This window comes from Gekko japonicus, unplaced genomic scaffold (genome assembly GCF_001447785.1).
Source record: "Gekko japonicus isolate JY-2015 unplaced genomic scaffold, Gekko_japonicus_V1.1 scaffold6, whole genome shotgun sequence".
Lineage (NCBI taxonomy): Eukaryota > Metazoa > Chordata > Lepidosauria > Squamata > Gekkonidae > Gekko > Gekko japonicus.
This window is the reverse complement of record NW_015166417.1, coordinates 4,099,452-4,117,305: the sequence shown is the minus strand read 5'-3', so window position 1 is coordinate 4,117,305 and position 17,854 is coordinate 4,099,452. Positions and strand designations below refer to the sequence as shown.

The window sequence follows — 17,854 nt, the reverse complement described above, 5'->3', positions numbered from 1 at the left end:
AAAAGTTTCTTCCTCACTGATGAACCACACATCTAAAAAGTGAACTCTGATTCACAGAAGTGCTGGAATAAATATTTGTTACTTTTTAAGGTGCCACTGGACTCCTGATTTAGAGAGGGATACATACTTGAGCTGCGGTGGCTCAAGTGGTTAAGACGCTGAACTGCAGGCTGTGGAAGGTCAGTAGTTCAGCAGTTCAAGACCCGAGTTGCCGCATGACGGAGTGAGCTCCCATCTCTAGTTCCAGCTCCTGCCAACCTAGCAGTTTGAAAGCAAGAAATTGCAAGTAGATAAATAGCGACCACTTTGGTGGGAAGGTAACAGCGTTCCGTGCGCCTTGGTGTTTAGTCATGCCGGCCACATGACCACGGAAACGTCTTCGGACAGCACTGGCTCTTCGACTTTGAAACGGAGATGAGCACCGCAACCCTAGAGTCGGGCTCGACTGGCTTTCAAGCAAGGGAACCTTTACCTTTACCTTTTACATACTTTCTGCAGCGTGCCTAGCCAGCCTCAGTTTTATTGAGCCTAGGCCCAACAGATTTCATCTGCCGAACTGACACTAACTCATCAGCTTCACACCCTTTGAACCATTTTCGTTGAAGTATGGCAGCTTTCACACCTTTTACTGAATAGCCAGCAGAACAGAAATCCCCACCCACCCCCAAAAATAAAGGTTTCCAAGGGTTTGCATAAAAAAATAACCTTCCAGTTGGAAATGTCATTCTTTTGCATAACTTACTCCGTTATCTGGAAGGCACAGACCAGTCAGATCATCCTTTATTCAAATGACACTTAATTTTAAATGACACTTAATTTTGATAAATTATGGTAAGAACTCATCCAGGCTGTACAAGGGAAGCCCGAAGGGGACTCCAAAATCCAGCCTCATGTTGCATTGCTAGAAACAAACAACACTCTCCACAATCCAAAAGACCTTGGCACATTCTGGGTGAAGAGCTTTCTTGAATCATTTAATGCTTTACAGTCTTTTTGCAGTTGCAGCAGCCCTTGCTACACTCCCTGGGCCAGCTGTTCTGCACCAGTGTACAATTAGACATTTCCTTTTATTCTTCTCAAGCATCCTCTGCAGCATTCCAGTTCTTAAAACCAACCCTAATGACCCAATTCAGTTTCTGTCTGTTTCCACATGGGCCTTCTTCACAGCACATTCCAGTCCAAACACTTTCGTTCCCTTGATGTTATATGGGAATCATCCCAATCAGTAAACCTATTAAGTGAGAATGGGAAGTTTGAACCTAGAAGTTTTAAAAACCCAATGGTTTTTAAAATTACTCCATATGACTGCATCATAGGGCACTGAAGAAAAAAATCCCCACCTTCAGCTCTTTATGCCTAATGTGAGCCGCCCTGAGCCCATTCGCGGGGAGGGCGGGGTATAAATGTCATAAATAAAATAAAATAAATAAATTTATCTAAAATATTTCTCTGCAGTCTTTCCACCCAAACAGGCAAACATCACAATATTAAAAACACTAAAACAGCATTTAAAATATCTGAACAATTAAATGCTTTGCAAAATGCAATGCAAAACATATAAACATACAAACATAACAAAACCAGGGAGGAGAAACAGAGCATATGCCAAACAAAACAAGAGAGCCTTTACCTGCTACAACAGAGGGAGGCAGACTAGCCTCCCTAGGGAGGGAGATCCAAAGTTTTGGCACCATGCCTTTCTTGGGTCGCTAACCAGCTATAGCCTCATTTGGCGGGAACACCAGAAGCAGGACCTCCAAAGATGACGGGAGTGAATGGGTAGATGGGAGAAGGCGGTCCTTAAGGTATGCTGGCCCCCAAGCCATATAGATCTTTGAAGATCAATAACAGCACCCTGAATCGGGCCCGGAAGCAAGCTGGGGTCCAATGTAGATGGAACAAGTCTGAAATAAGATGGTCCCTGATACCCACTCCAGTCAGCATTCTGGCCACAGAATTTTATCTTGAAATAAGCCAGATGCTTGGTGGAAGTTCCTAGAGACAACTGAAGACAACTTGGCAATATTTCACTGTGCCATGGAGACACTGGAATCTGGGCTGGCTCTGCTATGGTCTCATTCAGCAATGCAGACTGGCTGGGGGTAAGGGCAGCCTGAACTCAGGTCAGGCCTCGCAAGAGTAAGGTGAGCCAAGTGGATGATTCTAATACTTTTACAAGCTCTCAGTGGTATCTTTATGACTTTACATTCTTCCAGTTTACATTCAGAAATTAGTCCTTTTCAAGTTTCCCTAGAGTCTGACCCTCAGGACTACAGTTCCTACTAGGAAGTAGTATGGAAAAGGAGGGAGAAAAAACAGAAGAGAAAGGACCATAGGAAAAGAAAGCACAATGAAGCAATCTGTTTAATTCTTAGATCCCACCTAAAGTGTCCTCCACCCTGACCGGGATGGCACAGGCTAGCCTGATCTCATCAGATCTCGGAAGCTAAGCAGGGCCGGCCCTGGTCAATGTTTAGATGGGAGGCCACCAAGGAGGTCTAGGGTCACTACACAGAGGCAGGCAATGGCAAACCACCCCTGAACGACTCTTTACTTTGAAACTTCTACAGAGTTGATATAAGTCAGGCACGACTTGACGGCACTTTCCAGCCCTAATACGTCTTCCATGTCTTCCAATGCACTGCCCCGAGCTGTTTTCACACACCTAATGAAAGGCTGTATTCAGACAAATAAACTCCAGTTTTGCTCCTCGGTTATAAACCAGGATTCTGAACTACTTGCTTTCATCTTGGTGTTTAAGCAAGGAAAAAACCCTGCAATTTGTTAAAGCACCGGATTCAAACGCTACCAATTGCAATTTATAACAAACCAGAAAATCTCAGAGGAGCAGGGTCCAACAACAAACCAGGCCAACTGGACACACAGCAAAAACACACTATACAGGAACTAAATGAAGAGGTCCATACACATCAAGGCAGATTAACCCCTTCCCAGTCAGCAGGAGTCAACAGGACTGCATCATGTGAAATTGTTTTAAACTTGCCTAACAAGTAAAACCAAGTGGTTTATCTAGTACCCCCCTTTTTTGGGGGGGGGTTAATCAGCTCCATCTATCGAGTACATTTATCCCACCTTGCCTTCTTCCAAGGAGGTCAAAGAGGTGTGCATGATTCTCTTTCCCATTGTACCCTGATAAAAACCTGTGATGTAGGTTAGGCTGTGAGAGAGACTGGCCCAATGTCATCCACCAAGTTTCATAGCAAACATGGATCTGAACCTAGATTAGAACCTGGGTCACCCCAATTTTAGCTGGATACTCCGAACAACATACTACTAGTACACAATATCTAAATCATAGGTTTCAAATCTCATATGAATAAGAAGTCATATCAGTACCTATGAGAAGTGTCAAGTATTCCAATTCAAACAAACTATAGCCGCAGCCCTAACTGTAACATAGTTGAGTGTAGGGCTGCCAGCAGCAGGAGCGTTGGGAGGGGCAATATCCCGGGGAAAATAAGGCCGCCTACTTACAAGAAATTCTGACCATAGCGTTTCTGGTGATTCCCTCTGTCACTTCCAGGTAACTCTAGGAATTGGCAGGAACTCTATGGTCAGAACTTCCTGTAAGTAGATGAAGCCTTATTTTCTTTTTAATTTTTCTCCTCGGGACAATGGCTCCACTTTGCCCCCAGTTTCCACCTGCCAACCAAGCGAGCATCAGCAGGCAAGCTCCGCTATCACCTGCAGGTCTCTTGCCATAAGCGGGCAAATGGGAACCCTAGATGAGGGGCAGACCTCTTCGGACAAGAATGGTGACCAAGTCACAGAAGGAAGCCAGAAAACTTGTTGGGGTACAAAATTTGAAAGGCAAACAGTACTGGAACCCTACTGAACATGTAAAAGGATATGGGTTTCTCTCTGTCAGCCAGAGGATTTTCTATGTCACCAGTCCTCAATACAAGGTACATGAGAAGGGAAACGTTTTTTATGTGGGTCTTTTTTATGTGAGTCACTCTGAATAACAAAGGAAAAATTTCTTGAAGCCTGATTCAAAATAAGCCCAATGAAAACAAATCAATTCCCATAGTAAATATAAAACAGAATATTTCAGTTTAGGCCCTCAGAAGTCTTCAAGCCGCCATGCTTGCCATAAGACATAAAATGTCTTAAATAAAAAGGTTTTAAATATGTAAAGACCCACACACACACTCTTTTCTTTCCTAAACTTCAGGGGTCATTTCCTACGGGAGCGCACAGGAGCGGAGCTCCGGCAGTAAGGAGCTCAGGGGGCGGGCACATGCAACAAGCCCCGCCCCCTGCTCCCAGCAGCCCTCAGTCGGGCCACGAGGAGCAAGAAGCAGCCAGGTAAGTTGCAGAGCCCCCCACCGGCCCGCCTTCAGGTACAAGCTCTCCCTCCTCTGTCCAGTGGAGCCTGAGCAGTGGGTGTTGCCTTCTGACACACTTCCAGTGATGTCAGGGGGTGTGGCATATGCAAATAAGTTATGCTAATGAGTTATGCTAATGAGCTCCTGCACCTCTTTTTCTACGAAATGACCCCTGCTAAACTTACTCTACTGAAATGGGAGGATGGCACGATGGACTTGTGATAACTGTAGGCCGCAGCACTAAGGCTGGGACATTGGTATACACTGATGCCAGAAACCATAGTTCTCATGTGGCTCACAGTAGCATGCAGGCCTTAAAACTGAGGCCTACAGTTTCTCTGAAGCCTCTGCTCAGTGTGTCTAAGATGGGGATGAATGGAGCCCAAAACACAGGGCCAATCCATGCTGTACATATATTTTAGAGGACCCATGCTCAACTGGGAAGGGGTTCAATCCATTGAAATCTGATGGCCAAAACTTCCCTTGCACCCACTCGGTACATCAGTAGTTTTGGCGTCTTTAGTCCAAGCTCAGAGCCAGCCGAGTGGAGCCAGGGGTTACGTCTGTGTAAACACACCCACACTCTGGTATCTTACAATGACAGAATTAACTCCAAAGGGTTAGTCTGTTGCAGCAGAGTGGCAAAGAAATCACACGGCAGCTTTAAGACTAACAAATTCCAGCATAAACTTCTGAAAGTCGATCTCACTTCATCAGTGACAGAGCTGTTTTAAAAGAACTCTGCTTAAGTGCCACATGAATCAGGCTTCTGGCTTGGGATAAATCAAAACAGCAAGACTGAAAAGGTTGGGGGGAACGTTTGGAGGTCAAACAACCTCAAATGCATTTTGGACCATTAGCACATTTGTGGGCAAGCATACGCACACCCTTCCTTATTCCCACCGATTCTGTAAACATGAGCCGGAAAGCTACACACACAGTTTCAGTGCTCATTCTCCAGGGTCATCATTTACATCAATGCCCAGAAACTTCTAAGCAGAGCAAAGGGATACATAAGGAACTTCACACTTCTAAGCAGAGCAAAGGGATACATAAACATGTGTCACAACCCATGCTGAGTGTGTCATTACATGCTTGACAGAGACCTTGGCAAAAACACTGCATTCTGAAAAGAAGAGCTCTCGCACCCCTGTGGGCTCAAACAGTGTAAGCACCCTTCACCGAGGATTTTTCACAACCTTCCTCCAACACCTCAAGCGATTCTTAAGACACGGAACCCACACTTCCCATAAGTTCTCTTCGTTCTTCTGATACCCAACTCCCAAAATCACAGGTTGTCCAACCCCCACAAGCCACGTATTGCCACTGGACTGTAGGTGCAAACCGAGTTTACTAGCCAGTTTTATTTGGATTGTCTCCTTAATAATTTCGTTTTGTAAACCATCTTGAAAACCTGGCCCTGGAAGGTCGTGGAGTATACGTTCTAACACAACATACCCACCCAGAACAAATCCATCTAGGCTTCAGATATTACCCTCATTTGAAAGAAGAGCGAGTGACACAAGCCATACAGGCTAAATGCAGGCTTACATACAAAGGGAGCCTGGGAACGGCAGTTCCTCTAGTTCATAGACATCAACTGATGCCCACGACATCACTGGAGGAGTGCGTCACAAGCCCTTCCTCCACCTACCATGTGAAAGCTTCAGCAAAATCCGAATTGCCAGGGCTTCCCCTTACCCCTCCCCTGGGAGACCACGTGCTCACTTCCTCATGCACTTGAGTGAACTCCAAACAAGACGTCTAGCTGCTGCCAACACAAGCAAGGCTAGCCTTGTCTCCCCCTGTTACCATGGGCCGGGGAAAATACATCTCCATCCAGCTGTGCGAAGACCGCCCTCTCAATGCTGTGGCAGCACTCCCCTGAGAACTCCCCTCCCATGCCCCAAAAAGGCCTTCAAACAATCCGAGATGCCACTCTCAAGGGGACGGTAGGTAAGCCTCCAAGGCATGAGATGCACCCAAACCTTACTCAACTCCCAGCTTGGGATAAAATAATTATTATTAATTGTAGGATAGATAGCCGATCAAAGCAGACACAATGGAACGAGCTCGAGCATTAGTACCGGATTGAATTAATGACGCGTGCCTCTCTCATATTAAAAGGCGTCACACATGTACACTCACACACACCAAATAAAAGACTGCTGAAGCAGTAAAGCAGCCCTCACACGATTGAAATGGTATTTACGAGAGGTTCCTGTATAAGCGCTTCAGTCATAAACAGGCATATTAGAGAAGCTAAGCATTAAAATCCCTCTGAGGACCCCCCCCCATAATCCTTTGCTGTAGCATTAGTGCTCAGCTCTCTACTTCGTGCCAACAGAATTATAGATTTTAACCAAGCCCAATGAAAGGCTCATTAAGAAGCAATAGATTAAATTTATATGCATCTAGCAACAGCCTGGTGCCTTTTGCAACCCATTTTTTTTTCCCTCTGCCACACAAGGAGACCATCACAGCGATCCACACAGCAGGCCTCAGCCATCCACAAACTGCAACTATTGCTCCACAGCACAACACAGAGATGCAGGAATACACAAGGGAAGCTATTCATCATCTTAGGAAACCACAGAAAGGGACATCGCCGTCTGGTCACCAACCTCTAACACATCTTTTGTTCGTTGGTCGTTATGGAAATGGTTTACGATGAACAAAAACTTGAACAGCTCATGTGTCAATGTATGACATCTGAGACAGTGAGCAGTCAGATGTCGCCTCACACTGAATTTAAACGTCACAAAACCCTGAATCACTCTACGTGATCAGCCAAAAGCTGAATTTAGCAGACGGTGGTGAATGTCCATGACTGCTCAGAAATATGCTGGGGACAGCCAAGAGTCAGCACACGGTGGGCTCTTTCGCCCCTCGCACAGCTAAAAGGGACATTAGTGGCTACAGAATAGGCAAGCCTGAACAACTGATGATCCACCATGCCTGTCCACCATACCTTGTGGACTGGTCCACCAGTTGCTTCCCCATCGACTTTGCTTTAGATGCAGGCTGGCTACACACACAGGATACCTCACTCTCTAGTGGCCTCTTGTTACCTTGGTAAATCATAAGCTGTGAAGGCCTAAAATTGTGGCCAGCAAGTCTGCTAGGACCAGGCAGTGGAAAGCTCGGTCCTCCTCTTCCCCTATCTCTTGAACCATGGAAAAAGCTGAGAGAGACATATTTCTGGGCGTGCTTCATAAGCAACACTTTCCTCTCACTACTCCTGAGAGGAACTTGCAGCAGCAACAGGAAGAGGAGGAGGAGATTGGATTTATACCCCGCCCTTCACTACCCAAGGGAGTCTCAGAACGGCTTACAAACTCCTTTCCCTTTCCCTCCCCACAACAGACACCCTGTGAGGGAGGTGGGACTGAGAGAGCTCTGACAGAAACTGCTCTTTTTCAAGAACAGCTCTTATCAGAACTACGGCTTGCCCAAGTTCATCCAGCCAGGTGCAAGTGGAGGAGTGGGGAATCAAACCCGGTTCTCCCAGATTAGAGTCCGCGCACTTAACCACTACACCAAACTGGCATGCCCACGAAAGTTTATATCCAGGATTAAACTTTGTTGGTCTTAAAGGTGCCCCTGGACTCAAACTTTATTCTATTGCTTCAGACCAACACGGCTACCCACCTGAATACATTTAACGACAGATAGTAGATCAGTGCTTCCACATAACTGTCTCAGGGGTCCAAAACAAACCATCAGCATCTCTAGTTTATAAACGTATACAGCCTTGATGGAAAAAGAGTCTGTTTCAGATCACTGGCCCAGAGGATGCAGCAGAAATCTCTTATCTGAAATTACCAGTTTCTCAGCCCTGCCAATGCTTCTAACTGTCTGTTGGAGACAGGGAACAGAAGTTTAAATGTCAAATGACAGGAAATAAGGATTACTGCAAACTCCATACAGCCTCATCTTTCAAAAGGTCCTGGGGAACAACAGGTATGAATTCAAACCAAGATGAGCAAGTAATATGGACGTAGGCAGGGAACTACATGAAAGTAGGCGGGGAGAAGACAATTCTATTATTCAAAGACAAAATACATGCATGATTGTCATGATTATTTTAGCCTTACAAAAACAAAGCAGGAGCCTGGCCACCCAGAAAGATACCACTAAGCGGACCAAGGGGAAAAAACAAGTAACCCACTAGCCTTTGAAAGTTATTTAATTAAATCCAGCACTTAAAACCCAAGAAATCTGCTGCAAACTATCAGACCAACCAGACATATGCAAGTGAAAACAATGTTCCCTTTGCAAGGCTAGCTATACAAATATTGTTACAGTGCACAAAAGGAAAAATCCCATGTCCCTTACTGTTTGTTACATGCGCCGCTCATCCCGCTTTCAGATGTAAATTCCTGGCTGCCATTACAATCCCTCCTCTCCTGGTCTGTGAACTCCTGTGGCCCAAGAGCCCATCCCATTTGCGCTTCTGCTTCCTTGCAGAAATTGCTGTAGTTACAAACCAAATTTCATATCCCATTTTCAGGAGATCACAAACGTTCCATATCCTGACATTTCTAAACACCAGGATGTGCTCAACTCTGTGTTTCAACTCTGGGAAAGTCTCTTAATTTTGCTAAACATATAGGTTCCTAACAGTGCTACCTTAAGTGGACTTGCAGCCTTCTAAGCCCACTGTCTTCATTGGGCTTAGAAGGGTGCAACTCTGCTTAGGAAGGCACTGTAAACCTCTTTCACTTGGAAGCACCATTCCAGAATCCCACAGTGTTTAGCAGAAGACTGGTACAGCAGGAAGACAGTCAACCTATCAAATCCCAAAGCAGTGTTTGCATACCTAAGCGCAGGATTAATTACCATTCTGACTGCTATATGTGATCCCTCGGTGTAGGATATCAGAGGATTACTGAAAGCCAGGGCGCTATACATAGTAATGTCACTCCATTCCATTGTCTGAGCAAATGATGTCTGACCTACTTTTGCTTCTTTCTCTGGCTTAGTTCGCATACACATTTTTCTTTCTTTTTTTAATTTCACCATTTCTTGGGGGGGATCTGGCCTTCAGTGCAAAAAAACCCCCCACATACAGGTTTTTTTAAAAATATATTAGAAATATAGTAAGATCTCTCATAGGAATGTGTTTATACAAGGGGGGGGGAAATCAAACACTGTACCTCAAGCTCGGTTTCTCTCCGATTAATATCATCTGTGGACTGATTCAACTTTTCAAGCTCCCCCTGGAAGAAAGCCAAGAAACAAGCTCATGTCAAGCAGGGAGGAACTGACACAACAGGGAAGGAGGGAGGGTTATTAAGTGTCATCTGGCATTTCGCACAGGGGCCCCAGCTGGAATGTTAAATGGAAACAGAGAGCTAGAAAACATTTAAAGAGCAAAGCAGAACTCAGCTGCCTTAAGACATCTGTAGTAAGACTATTTAGGGGGAGAGCTTGAGAGATGTTCCAAAGATTTAAACTGTCGTCCTTACAGCTCTGAGTGGTTCTTGTTTATCACTAAAGTCCTGTGTTCCTGGTTAGATTTGGGGCCACCCTCATATGAGCCTCAAAGTCCCCGCAAACTTACTAGGAGAAGAGGTTTGCTCAGTGGCAAGCGAACCAGCATTCAAGAGAACGGACCAGGTTTCCTTCTCACTATTTCCAATTCCTGTTCCAATACTGCATCCTTTTCTTTTTATATTTAACTGTAGTACAATGATAATACTTAGACATTGTGCAGTGCTTTTTAACTTCCAAACCCATACAAGACCTCAGTCATCCTTACAAGAACCTTTTAAGGCAGGTCAGCATTATCATCTCCACAGAGTCAGGGGAGGGAAAGATAATAGCATGCATGAGGTCACTGGAGCTCATCGCTGAGATGACAGGTGAACCAGAGACTTCTGGGCTCATACTCCAGAAGATCTCAGCCAAGTCACTTGGCTGAACCACTCTCTCCAGTCCACATGGGTGAAAAGAAATGCATTTCTAATTAAGATGGTACCATGTTCTTGAATGCCCAATTGATGCCCAAGCAGGAAGGTGTATTTATATATGAATTTCAACTTTTTTTGCATTTTGCATTGCTTAAGAGATTAGTTTTATCAGATCCATCTTTTTGTACATGAAACTGCACACAATTAGGAGTGGCTTTTTCGCCTCACCCTCTCCTCCTGGCATGGAAGGATTTAGCACTTAAAGGCCCAGTTCCTCTCTAAGAAGCTTTAGAGGGGTTTTCAATCCACAGCTGCTTAAAGTTGATGTTTTCTTGTAATTAAACTATCATGATGTGCAGGGGTACTGGTGATCACTGGCAAGGACGAGAAAACCCATGCTGATCAAACTGAGAAGGTTTTCCACACAGCAACCTTGCCTGTTTCACCACAAACCAAGACAGGGAAAAGGAAGTGTGGGGGGGGGTGAGAGAATATAAATTCAGAAAGGGGAGTTAGATGCTTTCAGACTGACAACCTCCACTTCAGATGGGATTGGGGCTGATGACCACAAAGCAGCAGGGATCACCATCTGGCACAGGCAAAAGGAGGGGGGGGAGTGTCTTCTTCCAAGCTAGATGGAGTGGAGGCGGAATACTGAGCTGAGGCGACAGCAGTGCGGCCTTGTGGTTAGAGTCCCGCTTTCAGGTGCATATCCTCACAGAGCCAGGAGGCTCGCTCGGTGACCTTGAGCCAGCCGGAGTCTCTGTGCTGGCGCCAGATCTAAAAGGGGGAGGGGAGTCAAATGAAAACCGGGCGCAGCGTCTTGATCTATTGTGGCTAAATAAAGTTGCGGCCGGGGATGAAAGGCAGTAGCCGGAACTGGCGGCGATCGTTCCAGTGCCGCTCTTTCTTTTTTTTTAACGCCTCCAACTATTCCGGCGGCCCCGAGAGCCGCCCTTGCCTGCGTCCCCCTACACTGCCAGGCCAGCCACACCGACTCCGCCATCCCAGAAGGCTCCGAGCGAGCAAGAGCCCGGCCCGCTGACAGCTCCAGGAGCCGCAGAGAAGGGCCGGGCGATGCCCGCCTGCGCAGGCGCCGCCGCCACTTGCAAAGGCGAGAGCCTTCGGTGCGTCCCACGCGCCCTTTCCGAGGGAAGCAGCCCCTGGCGCTGGCGGCGCGGTGCCGGCTAGCTGCAGAGCCACCTCCGCGGATACCTAATGAGGGGTCCCCACCCGCCCTCCGGATTGCAGGGGGGGGTGTCTATAGGGGGCCGCCCCTTCCCCAGAGAAGGCATCCAGCAGCGCCGCCGCAACCCCCGGGCGCGCACCCACCCACCCCGCCCCCCTTTGCAGGGCAGGCTGCACCACCGCGAAGCCGAGGGGCGTGAGCGCGGGCCCACCTGGATGCGGGGGTCCACTTCTTCCTCTTCTTCCTGCGGCGGGCCCTCGCCCTCTTCCCCCCGCGTCCTCCGCAGGGCAGGGTCCATGTCCGACCGAGCAAGGAAGGGCTCTCCGGCCACGGGGCTGCTGCTGCTGCACGAGCACCTCGCTCGCTCGCTCCCTCTCTGGAGTCTCCCCGCGCCGAGCCCCTGCCCCTGCCCCTCGTTCCGGCCCCGGCGAGGAAGGCGCTGAGGGACGGCGCTCCGCTTCGCCTCGCCCCCTTCCTGGAACTGGCGCTGCGGTTCCCTCCCTCCCTCCGTCCCTCTTCTCGTTCCCTCCGACGCTCAGGCATGGTCCGCCCTCCGCCTCTTTCCGAGGCGCCTAAAGCAGAGGCTCGGTTGGCTCTCTAGTGCGGTCGGCATTGTATTCTGCCGCCCCCCGTTTCTGTGCTCGCTTCTCTCCCAAAGACCTCATCATATTACTGGGGACGGGGAATAAGTCGGGCTTCGTCAAGTGTTTGCTTTTGCTTATCAGGCCTTTGGTGAGGAGGCCGGGACATTTAAAAAAGGGTTGCCATTGCCAGCAAACTCCAAGTTGGGAAATACCTGGGGGTTTTGGGGGGGCGGGGATCGCAGCAGGGTATAATGCCGTAGAGTCCACCCTCTAAAGCCGCCATTTTCCCCAGGGGAACTGATCTTGGGGGTCTGGAGATCAATCATAATAGCGTGAGATCTCCAGGTGCCACCTGGAGGTTGGCAACTTCAGGGCAAAATACAATGTTCCGTGTGTTATGTTGGGAGGGGGCTCATCCTGTACCTGCGGAAAGGCTCCCCCTTCGTTCCTCCAGAAAGGGGGGGGGAGTAGTTGTGATTGCTTCATATAGATTTCATCTTTAGGAGACTTCCATGTAGAAAGTGTGTAAGAATACCCCCCACACACAAAGTTCATCCTGTGTGATGAAAGGTACAAACACCTGTTATTTAAATAGGATTGCCAACTGCTGCTTGGGAAACACCTGGAGATTTGGGGAGTGAAACCTGTGGAGGGTGGCGTTTGGGAAGGGGCGGGAAACACATATAATACCATTGAGTCCGCCCTCCACAGCAGCCATTTTCTCCAGGGTACCTGATCTCTGTCACCAGGAGATCAGTTCAGACTCTGGGAGATCTCCAGCTCCGACCTGGAAGTTGGCAAGCCTATAAGTCATCTTAATGTGTACTGTACCAGATTACACAAAATAACTATTAACATAATACTATTTGATTGCTTCACACAAAATATGGAAATTACTTTCACGTCCTTCATTATGACTGCCTGTATTCCAGGCTTGAGTTTGGGTAGATTAAAGAAGCTTGAAGGCTAAGCCCCAGTAATAATAAAAAGAACGTGCCATCGAGTCACAACCAACACATGGTGACCCATCCAGGGAGCGTTCCAGGCAAGACACAAACAGAGGTGGTTTACCATTGCTTTCCTCTGTGTAGCAAGCCCACTCCTCCTTGGCAGTCTCCCATCCAGGTACTGATGGCAGCCAACCCTGCTTAGCTCCCAGGCTCTTGATGAACTCAGGCTAAGTTGGGCTATTCAGGATGCTCTAGCCCTAATAAGACCCTGTGCCATTTAAGGCCTCCCTGCAGTAGGGAGAGATAGTTCGCACATATATATTCATCACAATGATTGTAGCATCAAAAATGGGGTACTTGCATGCATGAATCGGCCATGACAGGTCCCACATTGCCTCCAACACTTCACAGTGCTGTTAGGCCACACATCAAACAAGTCAAGTGCTGAGAAATCACATACAGTTACTAATTGCTCTGGAGCCATCCTTCCTGAGCTAAGACAAAAACGTGTGAGCCGAAGGCTAAAAAACTGTGAGCTAGCTCACACTAACTCAGCTTAGAGAGAACACTGCTTGCATGCATGCATTGGCCATCACAGGTCCCACACTGCCTCCAACACTTCACAGTGCTGTTAGGCCACACATCAAACAAGTCAAGTGCTGAGAAATCACATACAGTTACTAAGTGACATGCATGCATCAGCCAAGCATCCTTTGATCATTTTTAGCTAGAGGTATGAAACCAAATAAACCAAAAATAAAACAGCTATAGTGAGAAAGTTCAAATAACAGTGGCCTGGTTGCATCTTTATGGGTACATTCACACAACCATATTGGATAGTTTTGTATGAGGGCGCATGGCATCCACACCAAGTTCAAAGCAATTGTGTGATTGCTCCAAAATACCCCCAGGCCACTCTCAGCCACCCACCTGGCCAAGCAGTTCAGTCTTCATTTGCTTATGCAGATGTTTGTTGTTGTTCAGTCGCACAGTCGAGTCCGACTCTTCGCGACCCCATGGACCAGCTCCCGCCAGGCCTTCCTGTCTTCCGCCGTTCTCTGAAGTTGGCTCAATTTCATGTTCGTTGCATCTTTGACACTGTCTAACCATCTCATCCTTTGCCGTCCCCGTCTTCTTTGACCTTCAATCTTTCCCAGCATCAGGGTCTTCTCCAGTGAGTGCTCCCTTCTCATTTGGTGGCCAAAGTATTTGAGCTTCAGTTTCATTATCTGGCCTTCCAGGGAACAGTCAGGGTTGATTTCTTTTAGGATTGACTGATTTGATCTTCTTGCAGTCCAAGGGACTCTCAAGAGTCTTCTCCAGCACCTCTCTTGCTTTCTCCATAATCCAGCGAATGTTGGCAATTTGATCTCTCGTTCCTCTACCTCTTCGAAACCCAGCTTGTACTTCTGGCAGTTCTCTATCCACGTACTGTTGAAGCCTAGCTTGTAGGATCTTGAGCATGACCTTGCTAGCGTGCGATATGAGTGCAATTGTGCGATAGTTTGAGCATTCCTTGGCATTGCCCTTCTTTGGGATTGGAATGTATACTGACCTTTTCCAATCCTGTGGCCACTGTTGCGTTGACACATCCCATATGCAGATGACACATCCCATAAATGTACACTGCAGTAGTAAATGACTAGGAGAGGAGTCCAGCCATCTGAATGTAACCTTCCTTGTCAGATTGATAGGCTGTTGCTATTAAGCCAAATAGTTCACTCATTAGGGCTCAAATGGGCAACAGCTGGGAGAATGATGATCCGTTAGGGTTTCCAACTCTGGGTTGAGAACTTCCTGGAGATTTGGGGGTGGAGCCTGTGGAAGCTGGGGTTTGAGAGGTACGAAATTACTGTGACCAAAAAAATACAGTTGGATGGTTTGATAGCGAATGCTATAATATTAAACACCGAGTCCGTTCTATTTACTACCTTTTTAGGGAGTATAACTGGACCCACCTTCCAGATGAGTATTTCAATTTAAAAAACCAGTTACATCAAATAGTTAAGATAAAATATAAAGAGCACACTGAGAAACAATGGGCTAACCTCCTTCAGGCTACATTGTCAAATGACTCCAGGAAATTCTGGACGTTGGTGTCAGATAAACAAAAAGAAGAGTGCCCGGACTTCCGGTTGATGGCAGTGCGCGAGCAGACTCACCTCCCAGACCACCTGGGGGTGAAGCTGCACACCAGCAGAAGGAGGGGGTGCGCAGGATTGTCACACCCCCGGGGCCCAGTTGAAGGGTCTCTGGCCATGGGACTGTACCGTAGTCGATAGAACAGGAATAATGCCAGAGTTTTGGACAAATGCAGTACTGGTTCCCATCTTTAAAAAGGGTAATTATCAGTTACCATCCAATTACCGTCCGATAAGCCTCCTCTCTGTTATTGGGAAACATTATGCTATATGACTGGTTAACAAACTTGGATCTTGGATGTTAGAACAAGGATTTCTGGGTCAAGAACAAATAGGTTTTTGTAAAGGGGAATCCACCCTAAATCACTGTGTGACTCTTATGTTACTTGTTAATAAGTATAAGAGGCAAAATAAGGCTTTGTTCACACGAGAGGTTTTGGGCCGGGAGAGGGACGGATCGGGGCCGCAGCAAATGGGCACGATCCCACAGCAACATCTGGGAATCGTGCTGCGCCCGTTCCCAGCCCGTTCCCAATCCGCCCCTCCCGGCCAAACCCCACAGCAAAAAAGAACCACCTACCTAGGTGGTTCTTTCTGAAAGGCTGCATCACTGCCGGCCATGGGATCGCCGGCGCGTCTTTCCGCCAGCACATTCCCGGCCCCCGGCCGTACTGCGCATGCTCGAGCATGCGCAGTTCGGCAGCCTCCCCCTCCCAATCGTCTCTTCCTCCCCAGCATCTGATCGTGCCGGGAAGCAACGGCGCCGCAACTCAGGATCGTGGGATCCTGCCGCGGCGTCTCTTTTTTGGTGTGGCTTTTAAAAGCTGCACTTTGGCCAGTGTTTTCCCTGCCGTGTGGCAGGGGCCTAAGTGTGACTCTTATGTTACTTGTTAATAAGTATAAGAGGCAAAAAGGCAGCAAAGTATATGCAGCCTTTCTAGATCTAAAAGGTGCTTTTGATTCAATCATAAGAGAACGTCTATGGGAGAAACAGAGTTGGTATCTTGGTTTGTTGCAGGCCCAGGTCCATGAGTCCGTGCCCATGTTAGGAAGGTATTGTTATGGATAAAAAGTTTTCTACGGTTGGGAGGCTATCTGTGGGCAAGAAAATGTTTGCCTCCCAATGCCTGGAGAGGGGAATATCATTGTCCATTATAGGCTGTAGATCATTAATGACGTGTTGAACCGGCTTTAGCTGAGACCTGTATGTGACCCCCAGTGGTGCTCTGTTGTTGTTTCATTTGAGCTTATCTTGTAGCAGGTTATCGCTTCATACCATTCTGGCTTTGTTGATCTGTTTCCTTACTACATCAGGTGGGTATTGTAATCCCAAGAATGCGTGCTGTTGATCTGCAACAATGAGAACATTTTTAATCTTCCAGATCATTTCATTGCTGACCTGAGAGGGGCAGTCCTCAAACAAAGGGACATCAATGGGAAATTGCAGCACGAGATTGCTGAACATGAGTTCATTCACACATTCAGAACAATGGGACACACACACACACACACCCAGGCTAAACAGGGCATAGGAGTCTTATCTCACTTCAGATACCAGTTTTCTGCCCCCAAGCATTTCCCCTTTGCTCTAATCAAGATGATCACAACATGCATTGTACTTAGGGTTGCCAGGTCCCCCCCCCCCCCCCCGCGGTCACTGATGGGGAAGTAGAGGTGCCAGATCCAGGTTGAGAAACTCCTGGAGATTTGGGGAGAGAGCCTGGGGAAGACAGGGACCTCAGTGGGGTACAATACCATAGAGTCCACCCTCCAAAGCAGCCATTTTCTCCAGGGGAACTGTTCTCTGTAGTCTGGAGATGAGCTGTAATTCCGGGGGATCCCCAGGTCCCACTTGGAGGCTGGCATCCCTATTTAGCATAAACTGTATTTACATATGACAAACATACTATTTATGCTGTTCAGGTTCATGCACGCACTGCCCCCAGTGCCCATAAGAGTAATGCCCAGCATTGCATTCTGCTAACTTAAACTCAGTACTATTCTGGGGGATCCCCAGGCCCCACCTGGAGGCTGGCATCCGTAAATGTACTTCTGCATCCTTTACAAGCATTCTTTCCAACACCCCTCACACCTTCTGATTGGGATAGAAAGACTTCAAGATCTCCATTGCTCCCTGTATCTGATGAAGGAAGCTTTGACTCCTGAAAGCTTATATGCTGAAAATCTTGTTGGTCTCTACTTACCTGTTCCTGGCAACTAATTCCCCGGTTCCTATATGTAATATCTGAGGAAATCTGTTTCAATGTACCTGAAGGAGTGTGCATCTACACATGCTAAGTCAGTTCTCGCTTGTACCCAGAATTGAACTTGGTTGATCTTCTTGAAGGTGCCACTGGACTCGAACTTCATTCTCACATCTGCTTATTCACTCCTGAATCTGTGTGCAAATCAAATCGAATTTTAATTTTACAGTCAATGACCAGCATACACAAAGGTTTACATAAAATCAAACAATCAAATTTCACAGCATTAAACATTCACTCAATTTACCGCCATTCACAGATCTTAACAACCGCCTTAACTGATTTGATTTGATTTCTTTGATTTATACCCTCGCCTCCCCGCCGAGGTAGGCTCGGGTGGCTTACAATAAAATCTGAACAATTTAAAAACAAGTTAAAACCATGAAAACAATTCTAAGGTGCTATATAAATATTACATATAAATATTGCATATGTGGTGACGAAGCATAGTTTTTATATGTT

General features: G+C 47.1%; 1 protein-coding gene across 2 annotated transcripts in view; it reads right to left on the bottom strand.

The window, feature by feature from the left end:
* The window catches only part of SH3BP5 (SH3-domain binding protein 5 (BTK-associated)), a 56,469-nt gene extending 39,056 nt beyond the window's left edge, over window positions 1-17,413 (bottom strand). The window contains exons 1-2 of one of the 2 annotated variants that reach the window (XM_015411568.1): window positions 17,398-17,413; window positions 9,509-9,571 (exon numbers count right to left, since the gene is read on the bottom strand). Coding sequence is in view for 1 of the 2 variants with exons in the window: in XM_015411567.1 (XP_015267053.1) it covers window positions 9,509-9,571; window positions 11,665-11,751 (150 nt within the window). In the remaining variant the exon portion in view is untranslated. Of the gene's footprint in view, window positions 1-9,508; window positions 9,572-11,664; window positions 11,889-17,397 lie in introns of those variants that run through there. The other variant, XM_015411567.1, reaches the window with a different exon arrangement.
* Window positions 17,414-17,854: the final 441 nt, after the last annotated feature.